General features: G+C 44.7%; 1 protein-coding gene across 1 annotated transcript; it reads right to left on the bottom strand.

Moving 5' to 3' along the window:
• Positions 1-10,333: 10,333 nt before the first annotated feature.
• Positions 10,334-13,921, bottom strand: APOBEC1 (apolipoprotein B mRNA editing enzyme catalytic subunit 1; the record flags this gene model as incomplete). Its single annotated transcript, XM_082308826.1, has 4 exons — positions 10,334-10,506; positions 11,758-12,146; positions 12,573-12,600; positions 13,900-13,921. The coding sequence occupies 4 exons, from the start codon at positions 13,919-13,921 to the stop codon at positions 10,334-10,336; spliced, it is 612 nt and encodes a 203-aa protein (XP_082164952.1).
• Between the last annotated feature and the right edge of the window lie 219 nt (positions 13,922-14,140).

The following is a 14,140-nucleotide window of genomic DNA, read 5'->3' as shown; positions in this document are numbered from 1 at the left end:
AGTACTGATCAGCGTGTGGACCTCCCATCCAGTCAGGAAAGGAGCCACAAAGGCACTTCACCACTGCAATGCTTTTCCAGCATACATCTACTAGAAAACACACTTCATTTCCACATTGTATTGCTCCTTAGGCTTAATTTCTCATTCATGTAGGTTGAGGTTGTGTCTTTTTAGATGGTGTATTGGCATTCGCATCAGTCACCATCTGTTTCTTGACATACCTCAGGGAGGAGCACCAGAGCTCTCACTATTGGAGTACTTTTCATCCACTGAGCATTTCCTCCTAGATCAGTCCTGCAATATGCTCCCTCCCTAGCCAACTGTCCTCTGCTGGAGGCATCTTAACAGTCCCACAGTCTTCTATTTTTTCGGGCCTTTTACTGCCCATAATATGGCTAGATATGGCTAGTTGGTGAATGGACTGAGAGCTGACCAGAAAAAACATCCAGCATGAGCTAAGCTATACAGCCTGTAGATAGATATCTTTTGTAGGGGGCAAAATCAAAGCATCCTTCTGCCTGGCAATCACTGTGTTTCCACTAAGGGACCCCATCAGCACCTGGTCTTGTGGACACAGTCTTTACCGAGCTGAAGGCATGGGTTCATAGTACACGCCTACTCACCATCACCTTCCCACTACCTAAATTACAGACGGACTGTCCTCTGCAGTCTAACCTCTTGAGGCTTTGCCAAGGCTAAGTGTGTCCCACACTCTGGGAGTGCTCTGTCATTTCCTTCATGATGGCTGCACGTTCTCTGCTCCATCCTGTTCCTCTTTCTGGGTAAGGCTGGAGGCTCCTGTGTCACTCCTCAAAACATCTCCTCTGGTGATAGACCAGCCGCAGGAGGACAGCAGAGAGCCGAGCTCCCACAGTGCCTCCTCCTGCTAGGAGAGGTCACAACTGGGTGCATCACAAGCTTCCTACAACTTCATGCTCCTGAGGCACTCTCAGCTCATGGAATTTTGACCAGGAATAGCAATGAGAGTTCTTTGCAAAGCATTAATTTGCAAACATGGTGTTGTATATTTGTTCGATATGGTGCATATTATTTATATAAATAAACGTCTTACAAATGAGCATCTGGTTTTGTCATATTTTGGTACCACGTGGGTGAGGGGAGTAAAAGTTGACACAAAGGATTGACGTGTCATCTGTCCTTTCTGATTTCTGGAGAGACAACCTAGCAATCTTATTAAACTGTCTTTATCCTTTTCTCTTGTAATTTTGAAGTTGTTGACAGTGTTACCCAGTAGATCAAGGCGGATAAAATGTTCAGGCAATAGATACTTTGGAAATACTATCAAAAATGAGGTGTAAATGCTAAAGTTGTTCACGATGCTTCCTTCATTGATTGCAAGCCTATCGTCCCCCTTCATGACTCGTAATTGACCAAAGCGGACACAGAAGAAGTGCTGACTCAACATATGTCACAAAACAAGAAGAGAAGAAGAGATGGAAGAAGGATCTCTGTCTTCCAGCTTTTGGTATTGGCCTGTACAGCACCGTTGTACTTCTGAGTGGAATTGTTGGAGAGCTACTAGAAAAAGTAGCATTTTCTAAAAAAGCAGTTGAGACACTGGCTTTTGCTTAAATGGTGTCAAACACTGAGTTGAAGATACTTGTTGAAACGTGACAATTGGTGACATTATACAATAGGAGAACAAAAGCAATGAGTAAATGCAAAGAAACATGTACTGGATTCAGAATACATCCTAGGTTGCTTCTTCTGAGTCTAAAGCAGATTAAATTCAGTGAGGACAGTTCAGCTAATCCATGTGATTTAGCTATAGGAATTTAGCTCTCCTGCTATGGAGATCCTTTTTAACTGCACTTTTTCTGTTCTCAAATATCAATTCATATTATTTGTTACAAACTATTCTTTGAATTGGCATTATTAATTAATTCAACCTCAAATGCATTAGGTGTCTCTGCCAAGAATAACTCCCTGGAGGATGACTGTTATGTAGTAACATTATTTTTTCAACCTAAGAATTTTTTACTTGCTTTGTAGACTGTGTATGTAGGGAACATTTCACTATTGCTTATATACTCAAGTACCACTTATGTTTACACCCTATCCCTTACGGAGATGGGCCTATGGTGCTAGCTGAAAATCCCAGTCTCACTTGGTCCAACATCCCACGGCTTGCAGCAATGAACAAGGCACGGGCGCATCTGAATAGCTGTACAGCTGCTGTCCCGAGCCGTGCTTTCCGCGAGTGTGCCCACCTCCCTGTTCTTGTTACTCACGCCCTAAGGACTGCAGCCACAATTAATGACAGGATACAAAAGATTCCCAGCAAATTTGGCACAAACATGAGGCCTGCCCCTGTGACTGGGTGTGTGATGTTTTGGGTGCTTTTTGCATGCTCAAGCTTTATACACCGTTACTGTATGCACACCCTCATGAGGCCCAGGGGGATGCTGAAAACCGTCCTGCCCATGGGCTGGGGGTAGCTCCTTCATCCTCACTGGACATCATCCTGCGTGTCTCTGCACGCAGCCACCTGTGTGACCTTTTGGCAATCAGAGCCTCAGGACGCATCCAGCCTTATGAGAACTGAGATGCGCTTTATCACCCCGGGGGCTGGGATACAGAGACCGCCCACTCTGTGAAAGTTCCGACTCTGCAGCAGAGCAAGGTGCAGGATCGGTCATTGAAAATGGAGCAAACAGGACAAATGGGATGGGGTGGTTATTGGTACAGTGTGGAAAACTGAGCATGGCTGCCATCTCCTGGTGCACGGGGGTGTTTGGCACCCTTTATGAGGGTGTTGGCTGGAGGGACGTTGTTCCTTGCTGCAAACAGCTCCCGGAGTCCAGCTCTCAACAACCCCCAGAACGTGCCCATTGAAGAGCAGGACACTGACATCATTCCCACAGCTGCAGACAGCAATACTCCAGGTCAGTACAGAGCGTCCTTGGATATCACATTGCAATAATAAGAAACAGATTACCATTAAACAATGCAAAGACACGCTCCAGGCCCTTACAAATACAAAGGGGATTTTCAAAGCATGTCTCCCCCCTGCTTGCTCTCTCTCCCTCTCCTGCATGCTGGTACTTGGAAACCAGGACAGAAAGGGGCTTCAGGGTCATGGAGTCCAGTCCCCTGCTACTTGCCCCTTCAGGCGTTTCTAGCCTACATGCATTCGTGTCCAACATTGTCGTCTAGCTCAAGTAGTTTTTGCTTCCCCCGCCCCCCGTGCTGACCCTTTGCTGTTTCTACGAGAAGAAATTTCATTATTTAATCACATATGTATTAAATACTCGCAGCAATGGAAATCAGATTTGGTTTGCAGAAGAAACGTGGAGGGGTTTGGCACAGAAGAGACCATTTGTTCTGACAACACCAGCAGGGATAAGCAGAGCCTCTGAAGGGGAAGGAGAAAGTGGGCTGCTGCAAGAGCAGAGGTCAGAGCACAAGGGTAGGTGCCAAAGTATGGCAAGTATTTTGAAGGCTGCCTTTGGCTTTTAAATCTCTCATACACTTTCGTGATTGGCAAGTTTCCCTTCAGGTTCCCAAACCCACATAAGATATAACTAAAACACCCTTGTTGCTGCTGCTGTTGTCATTATTATTATTAAGCATACCAGTTGAAGGACTGATGCGACTTTCGAAGGTGGGGGGCTAATATTGAGAGAGGTAATCTGCCCGCCTAGAAGGGGCCTGTCTCCTCACATGGATGAGTACAGGTGGCACCCAAGTTCCAGGGCAGGGAGGATGTTGATGTCTCCATGCTATAATCTCCTTATTAATCACAGCTAAGAACTAGCCTACTCTACAAGCTGGAACAATGTTTTTACCAGTCCAGAGGGACAGAAGAAGACAAGAGTAGACCATCTCTCTTTTGGGGTTACCTCTATAGGCTAGCAGTGTGGTAGACACATCTCTAGGCCCTTACATACCAGTAGGAGCACAGCAGGGACACAGCAGATTGCAAGTTCACTCTGGCAGCTAAAACTGCTGTAAAAAAACTTCGCTGGGCTGACTTTGAACTGGCAAGCTTCCAAATGGACCAGAGAAAGTTTGTCCTCCTGCCTTGAGCAGGAAATGGCTGAGCCTTTCATGAAGAACCATGCACTCTGGCTAATTCATAAAAATAAGTCCATGCACTTCAGTTAATCCAGGCACTTCTGTAGAGCTGAATGACTTGGTAATGCCCTGAGCTGACACTAGCGGTAGCAGAACAGTGACTCATGACAGGGATGGGGGTGCCAGAGATCTCTGCCTCGGTACGCCCCGGTGCTCAGCGGTAGCGAGAGACTATCCCCAGCCAGATGTGACTGGGGGAGGCGGGGGCACCAGCCTGTGACACTGTTCGCTTCAGAGTCCAGGTTCCACTAGGAGTGGAGCAGCTCACGCTGCCCTGTTCATCATTTCTGCTTTATCGCGTGTCCTCTTGCTCCCTTAGTGATAGTCCTACACGTTACAGGACCATCACCACTGCAAAGTTCTTGCCTAATGGACTAGGATTGCTGCTGAGCAAATGGGCACAACTCTGGTTCACCCCTCTAACCCAGACTCACTTGTACTGGGGCAGGGCCACAGGACCCTGATCACACTGCAGCTGGAGTTGTTACAGCCTCCATGAAATGCTGTCTCTGCTTTCAGCTGTCTCCAAGATCCTGCTTAATTTCCTCCCAGAACAACAGTGCAGCTGCTTATGCTTCAGAAAGGGCTACTGAATACTCAGAAACCACATTTGGCCTAGGAAGAGCTGAAGAGAGCTGGAGCCTGGGAGTGTGTCAAGTGAGAAGTATTACATCTTCTCACTTTGTTCTTCCCTTCCCCAGTATTTCACTTTCAGGAACCTGTTGTTGCTGTGTTTCTCTTTTGGGACTTCTGGCAAGACTGATTAGCCCTTCTGAGACGGAGGAACAAACAAACAAACAAGAAGCTGGACAGAAAACCAGATAATTACAGGGGACAACAAATGAAAACATTTGTTTTGGGAGTAAGAGTCAGAGAGTTAAAACTGTAGCTACAGGGAGCTGAAAAAGGGACATAAAACAGCACATCCCTGTGCAGGCACCCACTGCTCCCCGAGGAGCCAGTGGACACTTGCCAATATTGCTTTGAGACAGGATGAGGGAACAGGAGCAGGCCCAACAGCTGCCAGGATGTCTGTCCAAAAATCATCAGGTTGCATACCCATCTCATATTCTTGCTAGCGCTGATCTGCTGTTATTAATCCCCAAGGCATTCCTCACAGCCTGAAAAGAATCACACCTACTGCACTATCTGTCTGAGAGAAGCTTCACTGGGTAATGCTGCAGAGACCCATGTTAAATGAAACTGAGGAACCTAGTGGGATCTCAATGTCTTCCTCCTTCATCGATCATTTTGTCCTCTGTCGTTCTGCTGTATATCCCAGTTTCTCCCTTGCTTTTCTCCCTCGGCCACCACCCCACCCTCAATTCAAGGCTCTCTGGCCTGGGGCTAAACAGATGAGTATTAGCTGAAGTTCAAAGCAAGAATAGGTTTCCTCTTGGTGTGCCAGGAATAACTCCTCTGTCCTCCAGTAAAGGCACTGCCCTCTACCCTGCCTGCAGGAAAACTATTTCATGGTAATACTTCACTGAGATGAGCCTTGGACTGTCAGGAACAAAACTGGAGGATTCACAGCAGGGTCTGTACTCACCCTCAGATGATACTGCATGAAAAAGCGATTTATTTGGAGCATGTCACCATATTGCTGTTATAAGATTAAGATCAACTTTGGGCTGGTATATATTATTCTTTAGTGGACTACTGATCCTTTCTCATGTAGAACGATGTGGTTGACACAGCCCTAGCTTCTGGACCATCTAATCCCCTTCACCTAGTGCTACTTACAGAAGGCTTCTGTTCTCTTTCTTGGGTCTTCTCAAATGAATTCTCTCCCATCAACCCACCTTGCCCTCCTAATTCAAATTCACATCCCATTTAATCTCCAGGCAATGTCATCATCCTGCTCCAAAGACCTGGGCCATCCAACCTGCCATCTTCCTCCAGAGAGTTAGAGTTTTAGGTACACTGAGGTCTGACCTTTCCAAGGTCAAAGTCTGAATGCGTAGTTATTCTGAGGTACAGAACCATAGCGACACCTGCCAGCATTTTTAGATTATTTCATGTGAACTAGCAATGTGTCCGTAGTTTCCACACTGCTATGTGTAAAGCCTTCTCTGTGCGATGCTAAGCTCTGAGCAAGATTCTATAATGCTTAAGTATTTATGGCAAGAGACATGGATCAGTCTTCAGGTCTTGCAGATTTTCTTAACACTTAGGGTTTCCATTTTGTGCTGGCCATGGACACTACATGTTGTTGTATAGCTTTGTGCTGTTGTACTTTCTAGATTCTCAGATGGGACTCAGCTGACTTCTGTAGCATAAGGAAGTTTCAAAGCAAGACACAAATGAAGATGTTGTTTGAAGATATATACATTGACCAGGCTCAAATCCAGTTCCCACATTCCACAGCAGACCAGTAACTTACAAATTACATTGCTGAATGGTTATGGACCCCAGTGTACTCAACCACATGTTGATCAACTGATTTCTCCCTAAGGAAAAAAAGAGTTAACACTAGAATGGCCAGAAAGAAGGCATGTGACATCCAGCCTGAGAACCTGGATGGGGGGAGAAAACTTCAGCCATGCTATACATTGCTTGGAGTAATTTTGTTTGGTTAACGTAGGAGACACTCCTCAGCCAGCTGTGCTCAGCTTTAGATACTGTCTCAGACAGCAGGGGCTGGAGCTGCTTCCTCAGCCTGCAACTTTTCTGCCTGTCTTGACTGTCTGCTAAACATCTGGAGACTTTGGCATGGCCAAAGGATGCTATAAGCATTAATCAACTAGAAGAGACAGCCATGGTTCCCACCAGCCCCTGCCTTATTCTTCAAATAATCATTTGTGCCTGCGTGTTGCAGATCCCAGCAGCAGCACATTCCCCAGTGGGAATCACACAATGGGCCTCCTGCTTGGAGAGGTTGGGAATCATGGAACATGGAGCTCCCAACATGATTCATTCAGATGTTTTGCATTATTTGCAGTGCAAACTGAAAACTGCTACAAGCCCCATCATACCTGTATCTTCTTTTTGACTTCTGCCTGTAGAGATAGCTCAGAGCTTTCAATATCTTCTACCTCACCATTCAACTCAGTGCTTCCAGCTGGAAAAGCAGAGATTTTTTCACTGTGTTCCCCCAGTTTGCAATGAACAGCTGGGACTCCAGAGTGTGGAACTACAAGGTAAGGATGTGTGCCCAGGTCCCAAACAAGAAAAGCAAAGTTTCCACAGAGTTGACATTTTCCCTTTTATTCTGTTGTTTCCACAGTCATAAAACCAGGGAGAATAAAACCTTAAAATGAAGCAATATAATCCTTAGTAATACAATTGTATTATATTGTAATAAAATCGGTACTATAATAATAATATTACATAGATACTAATAGCATGAAGTATTTTCTGAAACATACATACATAGCTGTAAAAGTGATCTTCATAAGAAATTCTCAAAACCAGAATGCATTGCTCTGACTACTTCTTTGGAACAGATTGGGGCAGGAAAAAATGTTACTCGCTGGCCTCTCAAGAGGGTACTCGCAGAATCTGATGCAGAATCTCAGTACACATGAAAGGCCTGATCCTGGGGCATGGTCCCCATCCCCACTGGACTCTCAGCCTTGTAAAGATCCAGAGCACTGTGTCCTGGCTGCCTGGCTGCATCATCTGAACTTCCTGATGGTTTCTCATGTGCTCCTTCTGCTGTGTCCAATACTTAGCAATGTCCAGCCAGTGATAAGAGTCTCCTCTGCTGACAGTATGAAGGTCATAGTTCAAGGCTGTAGTGGGGAAGACTGCCAGGGACTGGCTTTTCCAGTCTTGTAAATAATGTTATGATGCACAAAGTGAGCTTGAAAGCATGCTGCTCATGCGTGTTAGTATTCAAAGTTCGCCAGAAATGGAGGAAGCCCCTAGCAGGAAGAGAGAAACATGAATTAGATGCCAAAAGCTGAAGTTGTCTCTCCAACATGATCCAGAGTTTGAAAATACAGCATCTAGCCCAAGAGATTGCTCTGATCCACCTTCAGCATGTCAGATAATCTCCCTTGGGAGACAGCTTTCCAGACAACAGGGTAGCACCTTGGAATTTACTGTGCCGTGTAAAACCCTCCTAGAAAGACAGACCACTCAGAAACAGAAGCGTTTAAAAGGTGGCAGGTTGCATAGCTGAATCCAGGGGAAGTGGAGCTAGGTCCTGCGGAAAGGCAGAATTTTGGGGGTTACAAAGGCCCTGTAGAGGTCTCTAGTCCAACAACGTGTTTGCAGCACGGCTAACTCCAAAGCTAGATCAGGCAGCTCAGAGGAAAGTTCTCAGTGTCTCCAGGGATGGAAGTCTGACAGCCTTTCTGGGCACCTGTTCCAGTACAGCACCACTGTCGGGGGAGACTTTTTCCTTCTGTACAGTTGGAATTTCCCTTGTTGCAGCTTGTGCCTGTTGCCTCATTTTCCCTCTGTGCAGCTTTGAGGAGAGCCTGGCTCTGTCTTTACTGCCTTTATGTAGTGGAAAACTGCAGTTAAATCCCACTTAGCCTTCTTTCTTTAGGTCTAACAAAGCCAGTTCCCTCAGTCTCTCCTTGTAGGGCAAGTGCTCCAGCACCCTGACCATTGCAGTGGTACTCCACCAAACCCTCTCCGGTTCCTCAATGTCTTTCTTGTGCCAGGGAGGCCAGGACTTGACACAACAGTCTGTATTTCTCTGGAGCACGTGCCTGGAACAAACTCTCCTCATTACACCTCTGCGCTCAGCCGGTTTTGGTCTGCCCCAAGAATTGTCTCAGCTGGCAATGGTCAATGAGACTTATCTGAACATGCACAATTAGTACAATGGGGCTGGGCGTTCACAAGGGCTGAGCACATAGACCTTCCCATTCCTTCTGTGGAGAGTTGGTGGTTAGTCACAACTACTGACAATGGGCCCTATTCACCTTCATTTTAGGGGTGGCTTGAGTTTTGCTGAGATAGCAAAGCAGTTGAGCAAGTGCCTGACTTTCAGCATGAGTGTCCCACTACAAGCTTCCTAGCCACCAGGACTCTGCAGTAATCAAAAAGGTTGCCAGCGGCACAGGGAGGGACAGGTCATTTGTTAGCTGGCTTTTTAAAACCAAGACCTGAAGGGCATATTTGCCTTGTACTGCTGCCTGGGGAACTGTGCTGAGTCGGCTGTAGTGGTACTCACAAGCATTTAGCAGACAGCTCTGTTCAGCTCCCTGGTAAGCATCACACTATGCATTTCATTGTATGCAAGCTGCTAAATTATTTAATCGACTCAGACATTAGGAGGCTCAGGAAGGCTGAAAGCCAAGGGAAAAATATCTCCTAAACAGTTATATTGCGTTAAGTACTTTGTTAGATCAGCTGACTGACAGGATAATGCCACTGACTGTGTATCCTGTCACCTGAATGTCTTATTCAGACAGTTAGAATTAGAAAGGTCAGGTCCTGAGGTATTAAAAGACCTATGTAAAGTTCGAGGGGGATGGAACTGAAATGAAGTCTAACGTGTACCTTTTCCTCAGTCAGAAATAAAACAAGGCATTTATAGCATCCTACAAACAGGTTAGTTTTTCTCCTTCTAGACGTTAAGTTCCTGTTTGTGTTATGTAGTTCTGTGCATCCCTTCCTCTGCCCCCCGCCGTCCATTCTGCTGCCCCCCATTCTACGTATAGGGACCAGTTCAAGCAAGAACTGGCTTGTCCCACAAAGGGTGGCTGAGCCAGGAAGTTAACTCCAGTCCTGATCTTCTCTCCTGTTCAGTAGACCAACGCCTCTTTCTTGTATAGTAGGATATCAGGCCATACAAATAACTTCTGCAGTTGTATGGATTGCAAGAAATAGGGAATGCGGATCTCAGTCATATGATACTCTTATGTGTAAGCTCTGATCCTGAAAGTGAATCCACCCATCTGGGTTTTTTAACTTGCTCAGAACTTAACTAAAATCAGTGGCCCTGTCCTGAGAGGCAAAAAGAGTGTACTTGAATCATGTTTATACAGCTGAATGAACTTTTGGGATCAAATAGCTCCAGTAAGCTGCAAGCTAACAAACTTGTAGCTGATCCATGTAAAGGGTTGAAATAATTTACCCTTTCCTTAGTAAAAAACCTGAGAGTATTGCTAAATCTATTCTCTACTCCTGTCCACGAAGGCACAATGTAGCAGCACAATCCTTGGCAATTTCTTGCCCGCTTGGCCCTCTGTTCATGCAGTATCAAGCCCATGCTTATTTTTCCTACTATTGTTTCTGCTGACACCATTGCTAGGATTCGCCAAGTCTCCTTTTCCTAGGATTTTGCATTACTTTTCACTCTCAGCATTTTCTTCAAGTGCCTACTAACCCAAAGGATATGACAGAGCTCTATCCAATTGAGAAATATGTATGAAGTGAAGCTCCAGGGCCAATAATCATCTTCTCCATGTTGGTATGCAACAAATCTTTTCCACCAGTAACTGTAATCTGAAAAGAGAGATATCCAATCACTCTTGATGAAAGGCATGTCCAGTTCTTTCTTCATGAATATGTCAGTGAATGATGTGTCATGAATATGTCACTTCTTTCTCAGTAAGATAACGGTAAAGATGTTTATCTGAGGGTATTCATGCAAGGGACCAACAATGACTTGCAACTACACAAATAAGTTAGTGGAAAGGGGAACCAAAACTCCACAAATAGCAATATGTCTAAAAAGGTGAATTGCCAGAGAGAGAGAGATCACTACGGTGACTTGGGCCACCCCTATCACAAATAGCACATCAGGGCATAAAGCCAGAGCATGTTGGCCAAGGGAGAAGGAATCAGTGAGTGGCAGGCTGCTTCTTTGGGAGGGACTGTAAAGGGAAGTGGCACATGCAATCAGGGCTGTTCAGGCATATCTTTTGAAAGCCTTGTGCTTGATCACAGCAGGTTTGGGCAAGACAATGAATTTGTTGCTTCAGTCATGAATCTGTCTGACTTATCTCAATGATCAGGGAAAACATGGAGCGAATACCTTAACATCTAGCAGTTTCATATTGATCTTAGTGTTGATAGGATAGCCAGACCTTCTGTCAACGCTCTGGTAAAATAATCCCAGACACAGGTTCCCCAAGGCAAGCAATGCCCTTTAAGTTTACATTTGAGCTGGTAGGTTTTGTAGCTGCACACTCCAGTAGTAAGTATCCAGACAGGTATGTGAGATTCATCTCTTCAAATGTACATTCCTTTCTGTGAGCTACTTGTCTGGACTATTTTTACAGCCAAACATCAACAGGCAAGGAAGATATACATACAAAAAGACACACATGCAAGACACAATTGTCCTCTGTGATGCATCATCTGAAAGTCTCCTTTAGATACAGCTCCTTCTCTTCTCCAGCTATCAAGGGAAACCAATTACTGCAGCTGGCAAGCTGATCTGCATATATACGCTAGGAAGGATAGGTTCTATCTTATGCTCAGGATTTTTCACTGTATATAAAGGAGGCATGGATGGCTAGAAAAAGACATAAATCTCCTTATTCAGATTTGGCAAGAGGAAATGACCATGCTGGTCTTGCTGCTGTATGGGATTGAGGAAGATATAAGGCAGAAGAGACTGGCATTTTTGCACTCACTAGTCCTCCCCAATGCCAGTCATCACCACTATTACAAGGCGCAACTGCTGAGAGCGCACATAGTCCCAGAACTTGCAATCCATACCTAGACAAAGCCAAAGAGTAGTTGGGTTACCTTCAAGTTTCATGATACATATAACGACCCCATTCTTTGCCAAGTTCCTGAGACCTCGCCGGTTACGGATATCCAGGTGTTTGAACAGCTTGGCTGCGTATATTTCCAAGGTCACATTGGGATGTACCCTCAGGAACTCCAGAATTCTTCTGGAGCATTTCCCACAGGGGGTTGTAGACAGGACCCAGGTGATGGAGCAAGAAACTGATGGCATGGCCTTGAAACAATTTTCCAAGAAGTTGACTTCAGCATGTTGGGTAGAATTGTTTGAGCACCAGTTCCTCCAGATGGTACCTCTGCTCCACCTGATTTCATATAGCAGGTACACTACCCTTGGATGTTGACATGGCAAATAATTGCTTCTGAAGTCATTTGGCTGTATCTTCCACCTGTGACAAAGTACCAGCAGTACTATGATCCCAGCACTTCAATGCTGTTTGGTCCCATTGAGCATTGCCTGCTCTGAACATCAGCCAACCCTCCCACTCTCAGCCTTTCCCATCACAAATGAGCAGCTTGAAGAATGTTGTAATCTAATGATGTAAAACTGGAATTTGATGAAGGCTCCAGAATTACTCCCCTAGAGTGGCCCTGGTGAAAGACCCACAGCACCTCCTTGAAAAGTGTTGGGAGGGTAAGCAATCCCATCACCACTCAGAGATCAGCACTGGTCAAAGCAGTGAGACAACTGGAAAGAAAGATCGGGGAAAGGGATGGTAAGAGGAAAACAAGGCGCAAGGCTTCTTAGCTTTGCCTGTTTCTGGAAATTGCCACAGGCCCCAAGAAGCACACGGCAATAGAAGTATATCTCTTACCCTTGGTTGTTCTCTCTGGGTGCAGGCTCTATATAGAAAAGATTTGTGAGTCATTGGGGATAGATCAGAAAACAAAATTTCCTCTACATCTCCTGTCCTGGCCCCTTTCAGTCTATACACTCCCTGCCAAATCTCTTTTATCTAAAAGGGCTTAGTAAGTAAACCGTGCACAGCAGGATAGCCACTCTGGGATGCAGGAGTGGTGGATTTCTACCTGGGAGCTAAACTTGATGGTTGTTTAAACTGTGCTATACATGAACCCTTGCTCACTTTAACACATTAGGGTTGACTGTGATCTCACTCAAGTTTAAATTCACTGATTTCAGCAGTACTGCATCTGCTTTTCCCTGAATAATCAAAGAGTAGAATCAGATCTCTTCTTCCTTTGTATCTTCCAAACCGCTTCTGCTCAGCAAAACTTGAGCTATTTTCCTGTTGGTACTCACAATGTCAATCTAGAAAAAAACATTTTCACAGTCAACGGTTCTTTCTTTTCTTAGTATGAAACTGTTTCAAAAGCTGAAAAAATATCAGTGCCAAGGAAAAAATACCAGCGCAGAAAGGAGGGTGATTTCTGACTATGGGGTGGCACCACAGACCTGCCTGATTATATACATTTTGTCTCTCGTGGTGGCAAAGAAGTTTGACCCTATGACTCATTCATCCCTTCCCAGCTGAGGGTCTAGATGAAAACAATTGCAGGTGATCAAGGCTAGTTATTTCCTTTGTGAAAGTCCATCCATAGCAAACTTAAGGATCTAAGAACCCTCATTTTATAGAAGAAAATAATTAATTTGCTTAGAATTAAGATATTAAAAGCACTTTTCCATAGCTCCTAGCTCTTTAAGATGAGGAATTATGAAATATACACAGTGAAATTACATTTCAGCAGGAATAAAATAGTCTTCCACATCAACAGAGACCTGATGAGCTCCTTGCACAGCCTTATTGCACTGAGTCTTTAAGAAGCATTTTCTAGTTGTTTATTGCATTGAAAACAAAATAGGTGAAAAGATAACCAACTAATTTGCTCCATTCTTAGTTGCCTTTGAGATCTCTTTCCACATTAAGAGGTCTTTTGGAATTTGAATTCTTCCTGCCTAATGCCACATCAGGGGTAACAAAATTATATTAATTTTTTGAAGCTGGACGTAGGACTCAAGCTATGGTAATGCATTCAAAGAGATAACACACACAAATCCACAAGTGTCTCCTGTGTATCTTCATGTGCCAACACACAGATTTGTCGGTTCCTTAGATACAACTACAGTAAATATCTACACTGAATATGGAGAAATAGACCTGCTTTTGACAGACATGTACTTACCTCTATCAGTGACAGCAGCCATGGATATTTCTGGATTTGTCTGTTGCTTCTTGGGTGATGGATGTCCTTTTATTAGTCTTACATTTGTTTCAGTTTCTGTTCCGAAGACTGAACTTTGGACGTTAGTAATGTTACTCAGCTGAATATTTCCCCACAGTGACTTGCTCTTATGCAAATAAACAACCCCACTGGGTGAAACTGGAAGCAAGTTCCTGGCAGAAAAAGATTGTAAAAGAGGGTG

This window comes from Platalea leucorodia (assembly GCF_965183815.1).
Source record: "Platalea leucorodia genome assembly, chromosome: 4".
Classification (NCBI taxonomy): domain Eukaryota; kingdom Metazoa; phylum Chordata; class Aves; order Pelecaniformes; family Threskiornithidae; genus Platalea; species Platalea leucorodia.
The sequence above is the reverse complement of the archived record's forward strand: the minus strand, read 5'-3'. Positions and strand labels throughout refer to the sequence as shown.